The 21,898-nt window shown below is 41.3% G+C and overlaps 1 protein-coding gene across 3 annotated transcripts in view; it reads right to left on the reverse strand.

Annotated features, from left to right (window-relative positions):
• Positions 1 to 4,526: 4,526 nt before the first annotated feature.
• The window catches only part of RPS6KA6 (ribosomal protein S6 kinase A6), an 88,311-nt gene continuing 70,939 nt past the window's right edge, over positions 4,527 to 21,898 (reverse strand). Inside the window, exons 22-23 of one of the 3 annotated variants that reach the window (XR_009759267.1) lie at positions 20,979 to 21,894; positions 4,527 to 4,546 (exon numbers count right to left, since the gene is read on the reverse strand). Coding sequence is in view for 1 of the 3 variants with exons in the window: in XM_061598222.1 (XP_061454206.1) it covers positions 21,769 to 21,894 (126 nt within the window). In the remaining 2 variants the exon portion in view is untranslated. Of the gene's footprint in view, positions 4,547 to 11,740; positions 12,994 to 14,118; positions 21,895 to 21,898 lie in introns of those variants that run through there. The other 2 variants (XR_009759268.1, XM_061598222.1) reach the window with 2 other exon arrangements.

A 21,898-nucleotide genomic window follows, 5' to 3' on the forward strand; every position in this document is an offset into this window, starting at 1 on the left:
AATACCCCAAGGAAATGTTCATCACATTGCATCTTGCTTTTTTCAAATGATCTCAACACTCACAGCATGAAGTGGTGGAGTACCACCTCTGTGCCTCCTTCCCAGCTGTGGCACTGTTGCTGCTTACCAGGACCAAGATGGGGCAAGGCAGGCTGGCAGTGATGGCAGCCAGCTTCAGATCTTGGGACTTAGCCTTTGAGGTTTCCTCCAAAATCAGCCAGTTCTTCACCATTCTCCGTGTAAGGAATGTCTCTGTAGGTGCAATGATGCGAGTCACTTCTTGCACCAATGTTCCCAAAGTGGATCCTTCAAATCAATGTGCCATATGCAGAAAAGCTTGTGTGAACTACCTTGGCACAGGAATACTATCACATCAGGGGCACTCCTAACACTATATTTGTCTAACTCTAATGCAGCCTGCCAACTTCCAACACATTTCTTTGCAAAATCTAGCTTTTTAGCAACAACCGCTCATTACAAGGTACACTGGAGCAGCACTCAAATTTGGCCGAGGTTTACAAAGAGAACAGATTACAGAAATGCTGTGTCAAGAAAGGCATACAGGAAATAAATGCAGTGTGTCCATTCTGGCTTTGGGACAAATGTGACAGTACTGCTACAGCATTTATTGGGACTGTTCACATTTTTATTCTTGGGTGCTGGTGCTTTTAAACAATTCCAGTGACTCTTTATGAATCCAACCCGGGATTTCCCAAGGAGGTGTTTGGAAAGGATACTGTCATTTTAAGAAACAAACACTGCTGCATAGAACTGGTTCAAAATTAGCCCTGCAGGAACAAAACACTGCAGGCTAGGAGCTAATCTAGACATTCATAAAACATGTGTGGCTCAGTTATTCTAGCTGCACAGGATGGTCAATTTCAAGGCACGGAGTACAGGCCTGGATGCAAGTTAACAAGTCCATCTAAATGGGGCCTGAAACAGTTCTGTGGCTGGTGCCCATTGGGACTGGGAGGCGGAAGGCAGGGAAACAAACAGTAAGTGAAATAAAAGCCAATGACCGGCAGACTCATCCCTTGATTGGTTATAAGTAGGAAGGCAGGCGAGTGGGAGCTGGCTGAGGATAGACTGAGACTGGTGGGGCAGTACCCCATTAGCCCTAACAAACCAGCCTCCACTAGTTTAGAAAGAAGGCAAGGGATATATGAGATTATGAATGGTGTGGAGAAAGTAGGTACAGTGGACCCATTTAATTGGCTCCACAGTAGACATAGTGAACGGCCACCAACTTGGACAGCTTTAAACGGGGGTTAGACAAATTCATGGAGAATAAGGCTGGCAATGGCCACTAGTCGTGATGGCTCCAATGTCGTACAGTAGGGCCCCGCTTTTTGGAGGCCCACTTTTTAGCATCCCGCTAATACAGCGGCTAAAATTAGAGGAAGGCCCCATTCATACGGCGCTTGTTCTGCTTTTCCAGCATTTTTCGGGGGTCGGGCACCATTTTATTGAAGGAGTTCCACTTTTCACCAGGTTTCGCTTTTAGGCAGGAGTCTGGAGCGTAACCCGCCATATGAGTGGGGCCCTACTGTAGTAAAAAGGTCCAAAAAAGGGGAGGGCAACCAGAAAGATCAAAAGGTTGGAGCAACTCCCCTATGAGGAAAGGTTACAATATTGGGAGCTTTTTCATTTAAGGGGGAGGAAAGACGTGTACAAAATGATGCATGACATGGAGAAAGTGGACAGAGGGAAGTTTTTCTCTCTCTCTCCTAACACTAGAACTTGTGGACATCCAATGAAGCTGAGCGTTGGAAGATTCTGGACAGACAAAAGGGAGTACTTTTTAACTTAGCATGTAGTTAAACAATGGAATTTGCTCCCACAACAGGTAGTCATGGCCAGTAGCCGTGACAGTTTTAAAAGGGGGGTAGACAAATATATATACAATAAGGCTATCAATGGCTACTTTTAGACAAATTCACTGCTATCAAACCAAGGATATCAAACCAATGGCTACCAGTATTAATGACTATGCTCTACCTCCCCTGTCGGAGGCAGTGTGCCTCTGAATACCAGTTGCTGGGAATCACAAATGGATAGAGAGTGCTGCTGCACTCAGATCTTGCTTGCAGGCTTCCCACAGGCATCCAGTTGGCCACTGTGAGAAAAGGATACTGTTGTGAGTTTGGGGGTTGAAATGAATGATGGTCCCCGTGAGTCCCCTTCCAGCCTCTGATTTGGAATCCTGTGCCTTGGGGTGAGGGGCTGGGTCTGCTGGCCAGATGAGTTTCTTTTGTTAAGCTAATAGAGTGACCAGTTTGCTAATGGGTCTTTCAGGTGCCCAGCAACTGGTGAATGGGCCAGGAAGATCCTTTTGTCATTGAAACTCTTCAGGAGAGCCTCCCCCCCCCCTTGGCGGCTAGCAGAGGTTTGTGCTTTGAGTGTGTTTAGAGTTGTCTGAGAATGAACTGGAGGCAGGCAGAGAGGCTGTCTCTCTGCACCATGGCTTTAGGATGCCTCCTGAAACCCTGATGGAAAAGCTGGATGTTGGACTGCTGATGCCTTGAACCCCTCCGTCCTAAACTCAGGTTGGAATGTGTGTAAACAAACAAACCATATTTCATAAAGACACCACAGTCTCCACTGACCACCTTCCCAAGGAGCCAAGCCCAGGGTGAGTGCAGGGACCCCTGGAATCTTACCACTCGGAGATAGGTGAGGCATGCAACAATACCGAACTAGACAGACCTTCGGTCTGATCCAGCAGGGCTCTTATAAATAACGCTTGATTTGGCGCACTGATCGTTTAAATTAAAGTGCATGAGCAATTTTTTTAAAATAAAAGAAATATTTTGTGAAAGAAGTGCAATAAAGGCCATTCAAACATTAAAATGCTTTTTTATGTAACAGACTTTCTGGATTTTTAGGAGGATTCTGTTTCTGCTGAAACCCTCTCTATAATTCATTGAGCTACCTTAAAAGGATTAAATACCCAGCTGCCTCAGGCTCAGAATGTGTTTGTGGAAGTGACGCAAAGTAATAAATGGCAATGAATTCTGAAATATTAATTTGGCCTCTAGCACTTAACACATTGATTTGCATTAATTAATCTGAGAGGCACCTTGCATCGCTATTGGTTGGGTGTTTGCTAGGAACTTCCTGCTAGCTAAATGCTACTTTGAGGCTATATAACTGCATTCATTTAACTTATCAGGATTCTTTGTTCTCCTCATGCATTTTCAAAAATTGCTATGTCCAAACAGAAATTTGGTAATTTCCTGGGGAATCACAACAGTTTAACACAATCACTACAGTTTATTCCTAATATTGGCATATGGTAATTTTGAGAAAAAATGCTGGATATTCATTGTAGCTGAACCTTCTGCTATTTCTCACACCACATAAACACTTTAAAAAGTTGGACAGTGAGTTGTTGTCAGGCACAGCATATTACCTTTGCCTCACTCTGCCTTATAGCAGGGCTGCCGCTGGCAAGGCGTGAATCACTTTGACATGTGTAACACATAGGATGGGGAGAAATTTGGTTCAGTTTGCATTTAAAGCTGAATCCATCAACTTTGTACTTTCCAAAACAATATGAGAACCGAAACATAGCCATACTTTAAAATTTGCACATTTAAATTTTGCAATGCAGTTCTCCAGGTAAACGATGGGTAGACCCTTTGAAATCAAGGAACCCAAGTTAGTTACGACTATTGACTTCAATGTGTTTACTCTGAGAGGGCTGAGCATTGAATCCTATCCAGTATTTGCAAAAAGGCATATATCAGAGGAAAGTGTGCATATAAATGAGTACATGAGTGAACATAACATACAAAAATACATTATATTTGGACACATCGCTTGCAAAAATGTGTACATTAGTTAAAATGTGTTTATAAGGAGAATGTTGCACTAAAATGCTTGTTTTTAGGCTCAGTTATTGGTCTGTTCATTATTGTATTTGCTTTCTTCTGTCCTCTTTTTTTCCTGTATACTAAATTGATGGTAAATTGAAAGATATATTAAAAAATGCTGAAGTATTTTCATGAGGATTTGTTTTTTAAAAAAACCAATACACAAATTGCTCCAGAAATGTGGAGAGCTGATTCTTGAACTAGAAAAAAATAATGAGAAACTGAATCAAAATGGAGCTGTCCATTTTGCTGTGTAGAGGGCCAATCTCCCTCCTCAAAGTAGCCAAGCCAGCTACAGAGGCAGGAGCAGAGCTGTGACCAGACACTCCTTCACGGCTTCTGCCTCTTTGCAGCTTCCAGTTAGCGGTAAAGCAGCTTCAGTAGCTGCAATGAGCCTCATTTGGCAACAGGAAAATGTATCCAGATCTTCCCCCATCCTTTTTTTGGGGGGGGTAGGTGTCTTTCTACCTTCTCCCCAGGGTGCTACTTCATATGGAAAACCACTGTTTTAAAAAGTACAGTAACCCAAGAGTGGGGCTGGGAGGAATAGTCTCAAATTTTAAAACTACAGTATGCATTTATCATATAGATGTAGATTTACCCAGCTCTTCATCCAGAGAAGCTTATTACAATCAGTAATGAAGAAGTTCCTGCCTCAGGCATACAATCTAAAAGGCACAACACAAAAGGAAAAGGAATTTAGAGGGAGGAAGAAAAAAGCAAACTCGGGCGCTAGTTTGTTGCTTACAAAGTTCTTATAAGTGTTCTTTCTGGTAGGGAGGCGGGAAGCAAGGTCCCTGCAGAGGCTCCTTCTTTGGCTAATAGATGGGTCTTCTCCCTTGTCATTGTTTTCTTCCTAGGAGGCAGGGAGAGCAGCCTCCCAGTGGCCCTTGGTCCTTTGGCTGAAGCCAGAGCATGCTGCCCTTCAGCTCTGCAGTCCCAGGACAATAGTCCGTTGGATCCTGGCCTTCTTTCTGACAGGGAAGGGGTAAGGAAGCAAGCTCCCTGCATAGGAACAGAGGAAGCTGCCTGGCTGGTTCATCTAGCTCAGTATTGTCTACACTGACTGGCAGTGGCCTTCCAGGGTCTCAGGCAGGGGACATTCTGAGCCCTGTCAGGAGTTGCCCTGAATTGAACCTGGGACCTTCTGCTTGCAAAGCGGATGCTCTGCCACTGAGCTCCTGCCCTCCCTTAAGAGAAGCTGCTCCTTCTCTGGCCAATGGGTGGGGACAGATGGGTCTCCCCTTTGCAATGATGTTTTGTTTCTGTGTTGTTTTTTCCTAGGAGGAAGTGGGTGCAGCCTCCCAATGGCCCTCAGTGCCCTAGTTGATGACAAAGGCCAGTGCATGCTGATCAGGACTCTGGCAGATGAAGGTTCTGTAATTAATCTTGTTACGCAGCTCACGTGATGGAGGTGTAATCCTAAGCATACTTACCTGGAAGTAAACCCACTGAACACAGTGGAACTTACTTCTTGGTAAACTTGCGTAGGACTGCACAAAACATGTCAACTTTTTCAAATGGACAGGAAGAAGTCACTTTTTTAAAAAATGGAATTTTATTACATTTTGGGAAAAAGAGAGAATATGGTTATTCCCCAGGGATAACAGTATTTTCTCGTACATAAACATTTTAAAGTAGTTATTTCATTCACATAACTATGTACGTTTAAAAATGAAAGGCAAAAATAATAACCCCCCTGGGGGGGAGTAGGTTTTATAAATCAGCATTGCAATGAAGCCAAAAAGTAATGAACTTCAAAGTCTTGTAAGTTTTCTATTTTGGAAACCTTTACTTAAATAATCATCGATGATTGCTTTTTTAAAATTAAGGATCTGCTTGCTTTCGGAGAGAAGTTGACTGGCCCAGTTTCAGACTGAAAACAAGTGTGAATAATCTGATACCACTTTTATGGTGCCCTGGGGACTAATCCTGCTCTATTATATACTTATATTAGATGGGGTCCCACTCCCTCTGAAGTCCCAAGTTCGGAGTTTGGGTATTCTTTTAGATTCTGCTTTGACCCTTGAACCCCAAATTGCAACAGTATCCAGAAGTGCTTTCGCCCAATTAAAGCTAATCCGCCAACTTCGTCCGCTTTTAGGAACGTCGGACTTGAGGCAAGTGACACAGGCTCTTGTGACCTCAAGATTGGACTATTGTAACGCTCTTTATATAGGACTATCTGCTAGATCGCTTCGTCTGCTTAAGGTGGTTCAGACAGCGGCGGCCAGAATGCTGACCGGAGCTGGTCCACAAATGCATACTACACCTCTTCTTTATCAACTTCATTGGCTACCGATTTTATTTCGACACCAGTTTAAAATTTTGGTATTAGCTTTCAAGGCCCTACATGGATTAGCACCAATATATCTATCAAATCGTATTCTGGAATTTAAATCTCAACGACCGACAGGAGTACCCTTCAAACATTCTCTTATCATTCCATCTACCTTTATAATCCGCCGCTCCAATACTAGGAACAAAGCTTTTTCGTGCATAGCTCCCATCTTATGGAATAACCTGCCACCAGAGATCCGATGTTCCTCCTCACTCACGGTCTTTCGCCGTCAGTTAAAAACATTTTTGTTTCTTCAAGCTTTTAATGTTAACATTTAAATTGTTATAACTATTGTATTATTGATTTTCTTAATTTTATCTTTTTAATTGTATATTGTTTTGTATTAGACATTGTCTTATTTGTTCGCCACTCTGAATTCTAAGAACTAGGGTGGGAAATAAAATGTTTAAATAAATAAATAAATAAATTATAAATAGAGCAAGGATTGCATAGACTGGGCAATGGCTCCATCTTCTGACAAAAGAAGAAAAATAAAAAGAAATTACAGCATGAACAAAAATATAGCGGAGCAGTATTCAAATGCCTCTCCAGAATGGTTAATCCAATTTAGAGATCCACCTAGACTGAGGTGGGCTGGCCTTCCTTACTTTGTACTGTTAACAAAACAAACCTATTTGTGCTTATTTGGGAGTAAGTCTCATTAGTTCAATGGACCTTACTCCTTTGTAAATGTCTTTAGGATTGCATTGCAGCCTAAGATTACCGAGAAAAAAGTCCTATTCCTTTGGGAAAGTTGTATAGTGTTGGGAAACTGGAAACTGTCAAGAATCTGAACTGGGGTAATGTAAGGTAAGGGCAGACTAGGGATGTAGTCATCCGGAGTCTCGGGTGTGTGTGTCTTAGATCCCTTACTTTTTTGGGAGCACGGTCCATCATCCTGCAAGCCAATCAGCATAAAAGTGGAGTCTGTTAGCCACTGAGAAGAGTTTTCTAACATGCTTCCTTTGCTGATTGGAGCCAATCAGAGTGAAAGGGGGGGAAACAACCACTGAGAAGACTCTTTCCAGTAACTAACATTCTCCCCTTTCATGCTGACAGGTTCCTAGGGCCATCTGTTGTGGGAGAAGATATCAACAAAGATCTCATTCTCAACCCTGCACTTCTGTATTTGCTACTACATTACTGGGGCAGACAGAAGGTAGAACTGAATCTGCTGGTAGATTTCTGAGTGCAGTTGATTATCAAACATTTCTGTTTCACCTGAGCTGATTGGCAAGTTGTCTCTCAGAAACTGTGTTCCCCATCTGTAAAATAGGACTTTATCACAAGACTGTTGACACAGCTTGCTGTTCCTCAAAACTGCAAGTAAAAATAGAGGGGGGAAATCCCACACATCACTGCTATGTCTATTTTAATAAAAAAAATATTCCCACCCCTCTGTGACCAATGGATCTAAAAAGGTAGTTTACTGATCTACTTTTTTAAAACCTAATAAGAGTACTTTAGAGCAGGGTTGGAGAATCTTTGTAAGTCCCAGGGTTGCATTACCTTGTACTGAACCTCCTGGGGGCAGGATGCAAGTGGTGGGTGGGGCTGGATACAAAAATGGGAGGGGCTAGAGCTAGGGATGGAAAGATCTCTCCGTTTCGGCTCTCTGTTTTGCATTTTTCCAGTCTTAAATTCAGTTCTCCATGTCTGCAGCAATTTACATTTTTTTAGCAAAGTTTTCAAAAATATTTTCCTCAGGATCACAGCAGCAGAAGAGAGGATTAAATCCCTTCTCCGTGCCTACTGTTAAGAATGGAAAGATCTGTCGGTTTTGGTTCTCTCCCACCAAGAATCCTGGGAACTGTGGTTTGTTAAGAGTGCTGGGAGTTGTTAGGAGACCCCCTCTTCAACTTACAGAGCTACAATTCTCAGAGTTCCCCGGGGAAGAGGGACGGGCTGTTCAATCCCTCTGAGGGGAAGAAGGGGTCTCCTAACAAACTACAGTTTCCAAGATTCTTTGGGGGAAGCCATGATCATTTAAAGTAAAATAACATTGCTTTAAATGTACAGTACAGATGGGGCTAATCCTAATAATCCATCTGTCAGTCTCTTGCTGGACTTGTAAAACTTCATATTCTTTTTGACCCTTAACAAAAAGTTCAGAAGGGCTTTAGTCATCTCCATTCATTTCAATGAATCGCTTCCATTCTCAATTACCTTGCAAGTGTCTGGTAGCACTGAAGCCTATAGGTTTACTCGGGAGGAAAAACAGCTCGAGAATGATTACTACTCTGTAGCTGTGTGAGGGGAATAGCCCCTCCTAACAATTTTCTTAGCAGCCTTAACAAACTACAGTTCCCAGCATTCTGTTTGTAGGAAGCCACAAAGTGGTCTGATCCTGCTTTAGAAGTACAGGGCAGATGGTGATGTGGTCTATGGACCGTGGCTTCACCACACAGGTTTACTACCGTGTCTTCATCTAAAGGAAACATTTAACATAGCCGTGCAAAAAACCCCTCAGAATCACTATTACCTCCAATCCTATATTGCAGGGATTGGGGAACTTTTCAGCTCAAGGGTCACATGCCAGTGGTGGGAGGGGCCAGAGGCAAAAGTGGGTGGAGCAATGAATGTAAATTTCACCTCTGTACACAAGGCTAGTTTCTACATATACTCACACCCTCCCTCTGTTCTCCATCCAAGACATGCAAGGGGCCTTATCCGAGTTCATGGACATCCTCCAGCCACGCAAAAACACTTGGGAGTGTGAGGGCCAGTGAAGGGCATTGCCTGGACAGAGTTCCAAGGACCACATTAGGAGGGCCACATTTGGTCCCCAGGCCTGAGGTTCCCACCCCTCCCTCCTATAATGGGATATGCAAACTAAAATTTCTTTTTTTAAAAAAGGAACAAAAATGAATGGCAGTCACTATGCAAACTAAAAAGCTGCTTGGTTCACAGAAGTTCTATACATTTTTAGACAAAGAACTAGAGTCTGTTGTGAGTTGTTGAAATGACAACTGGAGATTGTGATGTTAATTTTCCATTTTTATAGTAATGGTTTTACAATATTATTTTGACTTATTATTTGCACTGGAGCATAATTGTTACCAGCATTCCTCTTGAACAATAAACTAATCAAGCACATTGCATAGCTTTCACTTGGGGCAGTGGTTCACATGTCAGCTTAAAAATACCACTTGCTGCCAACGTATCTTTGCTTCCCAGTTTCTTATTCAGGTGTTGCTTCCTCTCCCCCCTTCTATGTATGTCAAAGGAACTATTAATAGGCCTCAGAATTGCCAGAATCAAGGATATTCTAACCTGATTCTCATGCGAGAGGAAATAACTGCTCCAGCTTGATGCAGATGGTGAGATTTATCCCAATGCTGTGCATTGGCTTTTTGCAAACTATTGCAAGACTTTAAAACACACACACACACACACACACACACAGTGGATTGCTAAAGAGAATCCAACATGTAAGTCAGGTCTGGCTCAAGACGTTTTGTTAAGGACAAACTGGTACAGTTCTCTTCTCTCTCTCTCTCTCTCCGACCCCCCCCCGCCCCCCAAAAAACATTCCATGTATAGAAGTTGATTGGACCAGCAATTAAATCTTACTCACACTGGCAATGGGACAGTTTCCTCTATCACATCTAAAGGCAGCAGGCTAGATTAGGGTGGGAAAGCCAGGTCACATGTAGGGATGGAAAGATCTGTCAATTTCGGTTCTCTCAGTTTCTAATTTTCCAGTCTGAAATTCACTTCACATTTCTGCAGCAATTTGCAATTCTTGTTTTTAATCCACATGAACGTTCTTCATTTTAGTACAAATTTCTCTTTGTGAGCACATCAATGCATGCAGTTTTGACTTAACATATAACATTTTGCAAGCAATATCCCCTAATACAATGCCTTTTTGTAAGTTATTTCCCCTAATATATTCATTTTTATGCACTTTCTCAATGTATCCATTTTTGTACATTTTGGTTGGTTGACGTACTGGATTGCAAAATTTGGATCAGTGCGAATTTAAAATAGCTGTTTTTAGGTTCTCTCGTTTCAGAAAGTGTAAACTTGATAAACTCTTATCTTCCAACTATGGATGTCCACAGGGGGGAGGCGACTCCCCAAACTATAATCCTGATTCTGTGGGTGGTACCCAATGCACTTGTTCCATCAGCACAAGGATTTACGTTTGCACAACAGAACTTTCTCTCTCCCCGTAGGTGCCCCATTCCCAGAGCAAATCTACACCAGAGGGTTGGAGGAACAACAGATGTAGGGGCAGGTAGAGAGGAGGAAGGGGGAAGTTTCACTATGCAAGTGTAAATCTTTACACTAACAGAATGAGTTACTTAGCCCTTCAATGGATACAACCCAGCTATTAAAAAATGGAGTAAGTTTCTAGCATTTGTAGAACCTGAGATGAGACAAAATGTGTAAGTACTATTCTTTTGTTTTTGCTTTTTAGCAAGAAATTAGCCTGTTCCTCCGTTGCAGTGTATCACTTTGCCCCTCGTCCCCCTGGAAAAAATCCTGTGGACACACGTGCTTCCAAGACCTTGCAGCTGCTCTATGCCTCTCAACATCCACCACCTGCAGCAGCTGCCTCACTGTTCCTAATGGTAGGGCTGTCCCTCCTACGAGTTGTATTGACCTCCATATGATTCCCGACACCTGTGGAGCAGGGAGTAGAATTAAGGGGTGTGCATTCCGTTTGGGGAAAGAAACTAAGTGAAAAAACAAACAAATGAGCTCTGTTTAATTTTTATAGAAATAAGTGGGCATTCAAATGAATGAGTTCTGAATGGAAACTTTATTTCATTTCTCATTTGTTTCAACTGGATGGAGGCCTGCCAGAACAGGCCATACAGGTCACAGAATGGTTACACGAGGATTGAAGAGAGCAAGAACACAAGAGTCTTTCTAAAATGACCTATAAAATGGTGATCCCTTGATCAGTTTATCTAATATTTATTTGAAATCTGAAGACGTGGGATATGGTATTAAAATGCATAACAATCATGCCATCCAATAGGATGGAAAACACAGAAGTTACAAGCAGGAGAAGAGCAGCTGGGTCTCCCATGCAAAGCAATGGGAAACTTATAGGATGCAAATCTTTTATTAAAATTCTCTTTAAAGCAGGAAACCTTTCCCTAATTTATCTGACATTTGGCATACCTGATGCCTTGAAGGAACAGTGGGATGAAGGAACAGAAAACTGGCTGGCTTTCTCTTTGAAAACAGTGATGAACATATGAAAACAAATGAAATAGTTCCAAAGTTATTGGGGGGGGCATTTAATACTGAAAACAAATGTAACAACTAACAAAAAAATAATTTAACATCCTTACTGAAAATCAGACAGGAGTCCTTAAGCCAGCCTTTCCCAACCAGTGTGCCTCCAGATGTTGTTGGACCACAACTCCCATCAGCCTCAGCCAGCATTGCCAATGGTCAGGAAAGATGGGAGTTGTGGTCCAACAACATCTGGAGGCACACTGGTTGGGAAAGGCTGCCTTAAGCCAATGTACATATGCAGATGTTAAAATACACTCACATCTTACAGACGCATTCAAATATGCACATCTATCACTAACTCCGTATTTACTGCACTCACATGCATTCTCTTAACACAGGATTAGGGCCACACCAAGTAGTCCATCTTCCTGCCACCCACACATGCAATGTGAACAGGGAGGAGGCCTTTACACATGCAAATATATGCAAGAAAGCTTCCATATGACCTTGGGTGTCTGAGGTGCTAGATCAGGGGAAATCTTTGTGCAAATAGCTGAATGCATGAAAACCCTGTCCTTGCAGATGTTTGCAGTGTACACACAGAAAGCAGGGGAGGGGGTACTTATTGTAACACCCCCTACGTGTTGGGAGCATGAATGTGGCACTATTCTGAAGAGAATCAAGCCTGTCCTTGTTTCTCATTTTGTTGTCAAACATCCACACCTCTTACCCTAAAGTTGCACTTCTGTTGTAGAGTTAACCCATTTTTATAGCACTCAAAACTCCACAGTGTTCTGTATCTGGGGGAAGCCAACTGTGTGCAGATGGGGACATTCATTGATATGATCTGAGGTGGAGAAAGGAGCAGCCTGCTTCACAACTTTGTTCAGGCTCTAAGGCCTTCTTGTTGCTGCAATGGTGACATTTGGATGGTGGAGACAAGAAAACAGACCTTTCCCCATGTGTTCACACAATGGGATGATTTCCCAGAGAGCTATGTGTGGGCCCCTTTTTTCCACATGTTTAAGCACATTTCTTTCTTCTGGAGAGACCCCAGTTGTGGTATCATGTGATGCCCTCCTAGATGAACCAGTCAAGACAGGCATCAGATTTCAATGTTTTTCATTCATTTAACCATCGGAGGGTAGTTTATGAATTTACATATCATGGTCCTGTTCTGTGCTAGCTGCCTCACATGCAACTCCCACCTGCAGTCTGCCTCTGGCTGAGGCTCCATCCTCCTGCATAAACCTCCCAGAGGTTTCCCTCAAAAACATAACAAACCTCTTAAACAGATCATCACTCATTCATATATGCGTGTGCGCGCGCACACATGCATATATGCAATGTTTTTTTTTGTAATGGTACTCACTAATACTGACTACCCTTTTTTCCCCCGTTGTTGGCAGCCATGTTGTGCTGGCACCCATGGGACGTTTATCAAGATACGAGTACCAGCACCACATATATTTGTTAGGGCCTTGACTGATTGATCTGCTCTTCTGTTGCTTTCATTTTATTTTTTTTAAATGTATTTCTTATCCTCCTTTGTCACCATCTTGAGTTGGCATGCACCTAGAAAGGTAAGATATAAACTTTGTGATAAATATGTAGATGTTCAAGTGTCACAGGAACTACCAAAAACTTCTGAAATTCAGTGAGGCGGCACTACTATCGTATAGGCATAAGGCTCTGCTTTTTTAGTTGTTTACTCCTTTGGAAACTGTAGAATTACAACACGGGAGCACTCGCCTACTTTGAAAAAGTTACAAAACTTGTATTCTTTCTCTTCTGCTCTCAGGAGCACATATGAAGACAAAATTTTAGAAGCTGGCATATAGATGGTGAACCAGGGCCTCTTAGAAAAAGGCTTATGACCCCAAGGAAGGACCAATATGGGTATGTGCTATAATTAAGCCATCTAAAAATAATAAGTTAGGGCAGGGGTTGCAAACATTTTTGGGCCAGTGAGCACATTTGGAATTTTGAGAAAGCATTGTGGGCACCACTCACAAAATGGCTAGTATGGGGGTATGGCATAACCCAAGATATCAGAGACATCTAAAAGAGTAGAAAAGGTCCACAAAAATATATGGGCATGTCCCCCAACAATGGAAAGGGGCAGACCTACATCAGCCACCACTTCACTCACTCAGAGCTCTTTACACCTCTCCTCTGTTCAGAACAGAAGAGAGTGTGACTATCCAATCCTGGCATCCAATGAAATATGGGCATATTTAAGAGGGTATGTTCAGCGTAGGAGAGGCTGAGAAAGTGCAAACAGAAACCAAGCAGGAAGAGTAGCCAGTCTCTTGTTCATTGTGGATCTTGAAGTGATATATACCGAGACCTTTCACAGGTACCACAGGAGTACTGGTGGGTGCCATGGTGGTGACCCCAAGCTACAATATGGGCACCTCTTTTAAGTGGCTCTCATAACTGTAACCCACCCAAACTAAAAACCTATTCTGAAACATTTATGATTAATATAATGTTTTGAAGAATAGACCTATTCCTGGTCTGTGATGAAGACTCAACCAGTGCCATCAATATTATATATTTGCAAACACTGGGTGGTATGCAATGCTGGTCCTACTCAGAGTAGACCCATTGACATTAATGAGCACAACTAATTTAGGTTCATTAATTTCAGTGGGTCCACTCTGAGTAGGCCTTAGCTGAACACAACTTTCTCTTCATAAATTAACTTCACTGTTTGTTACATTTCCACTCCCTTTCACAAGGTGTTTGCAGTACCTCACATCACAACATTCTCTCCTCTATGAAAAGTAGATGGGAGACTGAACTACTACCATTAAAAAGGGACACACATATCATGTAAAGATTACAGGAAATGTTCTTACAGATGTGGGAAACTGCACATAGCAGCTGGGTTCAGGAGGCAGCCTCTGGGACTGGGCTGTTACACACATATAAAGCTGCCTTATAGAGCCTACTTGCTCTGATTGGTAGTGGCTGTACAAGGTGTACTTCCATGGTAGCAAAGCTGGGAAAGGCCTAAGCAGAGATGCAGGGAACTGAGCCATTGATACCACCCTCTGACCTCCTCGGACACTTAAAGATATTACGGGTTGTGTGCAACATCATTACTCCACTTGTACAATGGAACATCCCCCACTTCTCCACTGTACCCTCTGCACACCCTCAGAATCTGCTCCAAAGAGCCCCTGGAGCAGAGTTTGGGGGGGGGCACAGGGAGTGGAAGGGGAAACTATGTTGTACAGCATTGGATAGAAGCCTTTTGGGTAGCACTGGTGCTTGGCAACATGGTTCCAGATTATGGGGGCTATTCCTGTGTGATAACGCAGTAAGAGAGCTGCGGAGAAGATTTAAATGTCAGCAACATGGGCTCTGGTACAACATTTATCCTTCCACTTTCCTCTGAACTTGTGTGCATATATTTTATATGGCACAGCATATGCAAAATTTTAGTGTGGTCTCTTACAGTTGAGAGGAGTTTAAGTTCAAGAAGTAACAGTAGTAGGCACTTTAATCAACATGTAAGAACATTCTAGGAAACCTAACGTGGCATCTTTCAGAAAAGCCAACTCTGCTTTGGAACCCTTCAAACAATCAAAATTTTGTCACTTGGCAAGCCTTCTCGGTTATTTTACATTTACATTTTTTTTATTCTAGTAACCAATGGACCCTTTAATTTAAAGATGCTCCTCACAAATTTTCAACAAAAATGAAAAAAGATACATATTTCTATGTTGTCTTTGGCATATGTCATGATTCAGAGAGAGAAAACACACACTATCTTTAGCAGCATGGATGCAAAGAGCAACATACTATGTAATACAATACTGGATACACCCTTAAGAAGAATGTAGTACAATGCAAACTTTAATGTCAATATATACAGAGCCTTAAAAGAAAACCTTTTTTTTTTCAAAAAAGAAAACCTGAATGAAATAAATACAATATGATACAAATCCACAATGTTTTGAGAAATGATGGTTATAATATTGACAAGAGGGCTGGAGTGGGTAGGGCTGTTTTTTATTATTTTAAATCTTTTGAGAAAGCGTTGTACCCCCAAAGACATGTATTTAAACATTGCATGAAACCCAAATGTGCAATGTTCTTCCAAGGCTTTGAGATTCTGAGCCAGGCAAATGCCACAACAGATTTAAAAATGTAAACTAGTCAATGGTCTGGTTCAGACATAACACTGAACACTACTTGGGCTAATTAACCATAGTTTTCCAGTACATCTAAAAGGGGGGAAATTATAGTTACAAGTATGAGAACAAAGCAGGATCTGAAGACAACCTCAAACCATGTTCCAATCTTGGCATGTATAGTTTCCTCACTTTGGACGCAATGGGAAACCATGGTTAAAATTAACCCAAGTAATCTTCAATTGCCTTGTGCTTGCTGCGCTTTCTCTCCTCCATTTCTCTTTGTACCACAATTTTTGGCTCCTCTCCTATGACGATTGAGGCATATTTGCTCCCACACTGCAGTATTGCTAGAGGATAATTATAAAACTAGCTATTTGTGTCAATAGACTTAAGGTGGAAGTAGAGACACTGCATAGCTGCAACTAATAGGTGAATTTCAAGCTCATACATTCAAGTTAAAAACCATCCTTTCGGGGGGGTGTAAGTAAATTCAATTTTACTTTTCAGATATAGGGTTGTATCCAACTATGTTTTACTCAGAGTAGACCCACTGAGATTAATGGACCCAAGTTTAGCATGTCCATTATTTTCAATACTGCAGTGTGGGAGCAAATATGCCTCAATCGTCATAGGAGAGGAGCCAAAACCACTGAGAACGTTTCCTGTTTAAGATGTACTGAAATAAAGACAACTCTGCAAGGAGTCAAATTCATCCACACAATTGCATTGCATTTCAAAGGATGTGTACAGTAGACTTTCCTAGTGAATCATAACCACAGCCAGCTTGTAGTCCAAAGATCCTTCCCTTAGTATCTAACACAGTTTGGGATCATACCGCCAAGTGCAGACTAAATATAAATCTGTACAGGCACAACCACCACTTTCCACCAACAGGACTATTCTAAATACAGGTAAAATTGGTTTAATATTTATCTCCCATTGATCATATAATAAAAGTAATCCCTGGATCTAACACTAAAATTAGAAGGTCTTATTTACAAAGTATTTTCATTTAACTGCCTGCTTTTTAAAAACAAGGACAACAAAAAGCACACAGAGTGCCCATTTTGAGTATGACACATTCAATAGGTGCTAAAATATAAAAGCTGGGCTTTTAAAAAAAAGTTTATTGGAGCCATCTTGAAAGTCACTCAGTCCAAGGTGATTTCTTTTCATATGATGCATCTGAGTGAGAGTATGTGTGCCACCCTATCAAATCACTTACATTTGGGAGATTAAAAAATAAATCAGCCAGCCAACCCAAACATACTATTGGTGGCCTCATGCAGAGCTGTGCCTAAACTGTTTTTATGCTGCATTATGCATACTTGCAAACAAACAGTTTCTGTTGCATCATTCGTAGGGCTAGCTACATTTTCAGGGATTCCTCCCTGCCAAAAAGGAAGGCTAAAACTTTTTGTAATAGACCAAAGATGCCATGTGCTAGAGGTTGCTTCCACACTACCCAATCTTGAAGTCTGTTATCAGAGCTGAAAAGGAGAACCTCCTGGGCTTTGCCATTAAAATGTGGAAGCTGCCATTTTTTCATGCAGTTTAGCAAGGCAGGGGGCAAGATACAGCTTGGGAGAGAGAGAAAGACAAATGCTTTTAAACAATACAATGTTTCCTGATAGGTATTTGGGCAAGGAGAGCCTCACAGATCTCAAGTATGGGCTGTGATATCATAATAAATAATTTTGTCACACATCTATGGATTTCTTCACGTGACTGATTAAAAGCAGCATATATACATGGAGCCCATAGGAGTTCTTTTTTTTTTTGCATTCTAGCAATGTGCAATAGTATTTCAAGGTTCCACCTATGTAATCAAATCTGATGCTGCAAGCCAAGTGTGTTAATTACTCAGCAGTGGTGCTTTGAATGTGCCAGCCCTCACACTGGGAGCTTCAATTAAATATTGGTCATAATTCCATATGTAGATACTCAAGAAGACGTATTTCGAAGAGAAGCAACACTTTTAAGATAACATCCAGGACACAGCTGGTGATACAAAACTCTACTGAGGAAAAAAAATCTAATCACACAGGCACAATGGAATCTTAGTGCACATAATCAGGATCATCAAACTGGGATTAGTTGACTCATACAAATTAACTATTTATCTCCAGCAAGAACCAGTCCACGCTAGCCAGTGGTCCTCATGAGTGCCATGCTCATGTACATAGGGCCACATCTGAGCTTTTGGTCAGGAGATGCTGTTTGTATGGACTGACTACTCCACACAGGAGCTGTGTTGCAATTTCCACAACAACAGTGGCTCCAGAAAGGGCATGCCACAAATATGGATGTCATGACATTCACATTTTCAGCCTCCCACATGGAGGTGGCAGTTCATTCAAACATGAGCATCTGCTGAGGTATTGTATAAGTGCCACTATCTAGTGTGAACCAGTCCTTAGTGTAGTAAAATGCACTGTGAAAGGTAAAGGTGGGATTCTTAATCCACTTTAAACAATGGAGAATATAGGAATTTATGGTATGGCCATTCAGTATAGGGCTCTCATTATGGATCTTCTACCTGTGCTGATGGCTACCACAAAGGAAATTGCTAAATATTTTTTAAAATCTGCCTGTTGAGTTTGAATAAGGCACTTCACCCTTTAGGCATAAGAACAAAAAAAGAAAACAGAACAGCTTTATTCCAAACAGAGCAGTGGTCCATTCAGCACTGCATCCTGTCCTGGATGTGTAAAGAAATGCACAGTAACTCACATGCTTCATTCTCTGGTATCCCTTCTCCTACCTTGTGACCAGTGAGGATGAAGGGCAACACCAAATTTGGATGGATCACCCAACCACCAATCCTAATTGACAATGATATTCCTAACTTCTATTAATGTCCTCTCTAGAGAGAATTCTCCCCATCCTAGAAAGGTACCAAAGACAAACACAAGTCTGGTGATGCCCTAAGTACAAATGAATTGTGGCAACTTGCATGGACCACAGTCAATATCATCAGATGAAACATTATTTTTCAAATCTGCTCTATTTTTTTTAGATGGGGGAGCAGGTTTAAGAGTCAAACGTTCAATATCTAGCTTTCCCTTGAATGAAAGGCACTCTTGACCCACTATAATTCTCATAATTGTGTTAAGAGCACTCAAATTGGAAGATGCACCACCAATTTATGATCACTAACTGAAAAGTAGTACTTCTTAATAGCAGCATACTTTAAAAAACAAAAACACTAACAGAAATATGACTTTCTTTGCATACAACATGCTTATAACACCAGTAGGAATTGGTTAAAAACACACACTTCTAATTTTGTACTCTTATTCTCTGGAACCAACACCAGCATTTGTCTCATGGCATGTTGTAGTGCATTCAAGCCGATTCCGACTTATGGCGACCCTATGAGTAGGGTTTTCATGTGGCTGAGAGGCAGTGACTGGCCCAAGGTCACCCAGTGAGCTTCATAGCTATGTGAGGATTTGAACCCTGGTCTCCCAGGTCATAGTCCAACACCTTAACCACTACACTACACTGGCTCTCTACAATGAAATAATCAGCCATAAGAACCAGTTAGCTTAAGCGTTCATTTTCATGGCACCATATGCAATGTTCAAGATCTTTTTTCCTGTTCTTCACTGCCAATTCTGTGTTCGATGCTATGTAAGCATAATTACAAATTTGAAACATTTTGTGCTGGCCTAGCAATTCCTTCTGCTGCCCCGTTCTTCCAGTGTTATAGGGTTACCTTACAATCTCCCACAGGCTTTGCTAATTTGGTATTATCAACAAATTTCATGTTCATTCATAGCAGCTAAAGAAGAACAAGGTTGGCTTGAGCTCAAATCTCCATTTCGCCACAGACTGTGGACCGGTCATTATTTCTCAGCCTAATCTACCTTGGATGGTTGCTATGTTTCAACTGCAGTTAAGAACATCAGGTAGCAGATGTTGTAAAAGGCCCCTACTGGACATCCTGGACAGCTGCTGCCAGTCAGAGCAGACAATACTGGGTTAATTTGTCTGGCCAGCTATAAAGCAGTTATGTGGGGGCGGGAGGACACATCACACACATATACTGTTCTAAGCTCTGGGATTTAAAACTATAAAGTGTAATTCACATATTCACTGATTAAATGAAAGGGGGAATCTATTATCTTCATTACTCATAATTTTATGCTCAGGAGCTAGGATATCATATATTTTTGGATGGTTTATTAAATTTAGAAAATGCATTCACTTTAGGTCTTTCAGCTCTAGCTACTTTGTTACTCCCAACTGAAGCATCAACAAAAATAATATATATCTCCCAGCATATTTAATAATACTCTAAAACCAATTAAGTTCTTCATATTTAGTCACATGTACTGACATTTCTTTTTCCTGCCTGCACCATTAGTGGTTATTCCAAGAGCTTGCAATAAACATGTGATTATATATTATCAACATGAGGGTTTTTATTAGGGGCAGGCTCTATCTGATCTCACCTTGCAATGTCTCAGCAGCATATTCTGCAACAAAATATTGTGGGATCATTATGCAAGTCTAGGCTAAGGCTCACTGCAGTGTGCTTTTTAAAAAATTCACACCTGATTACATACAGTAGTATGCAAATCCAGGCTATGACACATCAGGGCCTGGACAGGAGACTGCTTGGGAACCACATATATGCTGTCTTGGTTTTTATGATGAAAGAAAAGTGGGGCATAAATGTAAGAAATAAAATAATAAATAAATCCAGTATGAGCTAACTTGACCTGCTGCTCTAATTTTTTCCTAGACTGACCATATCCTTCCATTAGAACCATAGAAATGGCAACAGGTTTTTCTCTTTTCCCCCCACTGAGACAAGTTCTCCAGAATGGATCAGAAAATATTTAGAACACATTTCAAAGCTTAGATCTGGTCTAGCACTTAGAGGTGTGTTGGTAAGACAAGATTAGCATTCATCTTCAGAGTCTGAAAAAAATAGTGTAGTAACTTTTCCTAGGAAGTATGAATAAATTAAAAAATGTTGTGAAATATGTGATAGGGTAAAAAAAGTATCTTACAATTTGTGGTGAATTAACGGCTACCTCTGCCAAAATGGTTACCATCTCATGGAGGAAAGGGAGGAACACAAAAACAGAACACAGTGAACTGCCAAGGTAGCTTCAATAGTCTGTCAAAGGGTAATAATACCTGTAATTCTATAGGTTCTTGCTCTAGAGGGTTTGTATTCAAACCCTCAGCATAGATACAATTATCAGCCCTTCTATGGTAAATGAAAGAGCACAGCCAATATTATGGAACTGTATATTGACAATGGAACACACCTAATCCCTTATCATAGAACAATAATATTGATGGGGGGCTCGTCTAGATCGAGTCACAGTCCTAGATATTCTATACCTAAATGTCTTATTCTATGTCTAAAGCACACGCAAGATGCCTACTCACCCTTTTCGTGAAAACCTCCAAAGATGGAGATGCCATACCTATGTTAAAAATATAATAGATTATCATCCTAACCACCAACACCCCACAGCAGCCTTACACAAAGGCACTCCAGGGCTAAACAATCCTATAGTTCTAGGGATGGCTGTCACTACAACTGAAGTGCAGGTTCATGGCTGATTCTCTTTGTACACTTTATTCAATTGCCATACACCAGGCAGCTCTAGGGCTTTCATTTTAGCACAAATGCATTTTGCATTGGCACATCCTTTTCAGTTGTCATTATCTTGCTGTACCAATGAGTAAAAGTAAGTGGAGTCCATTGGGAAAGTGACCAATTTACAAAACTAGAGCACATAAGTTTAATTTTTTTTTTTACAATAGGGCCAGATAAAAAAAATACTAAACACTGACTTTTTTCTTTCAATTTTAAATTTACAACTTGAGCAGTGTTGATGGTCCCCTAAACCATTTATTTATAAACTGGGCAAAAACTATACAGTATTTAAAAGTATTAACATAACGCAACAGATCTTTGAAAAGGACCGTGCACAGGAAACTCCTCATGATCATTATGCTGTACCCTGATGCTTCGTTTCAATGAATCACTGACACTTCCTGCAAAATGCGTAATGAATCCCACTGAACCTGTGGACACTTTCTCTTTCTTCAACAGAATTCAAGTAATGTAGGAGGAACTTGTATATGCCTTTTAAATCACAGGCCAAGCAGATATGGAGCCACTGATTGGATTTTTCCCCTTGCTCCACTTTATTTAAGTGCTCCAATGGAACTATAAGTCTGTTGATGTTAGCTTTTTCATGCTCCGTCGCTGAGCTAAGCTTGAAGCTGCAACAGGCTCCAACACAGGCTGAAATGTCTTGTTATTCAGTGCAGAATATGTGGCAGCCATGGCACCCTAG

This window comes from Rhineura floridana, chromosome 16 (assembly GCF_030035675.1).
Source record: "Rhineura floridana isolate rRhiFlo1 chromosome 16, rRhiFlo1.hap2, whole genome shotgun sequence".
Lineage (NCBI taxonomy): Eukaryota > Metazoa > Chordata > Lepidosauria > Squamata > Rhineuridae > Rhineura > Rhineura floridana.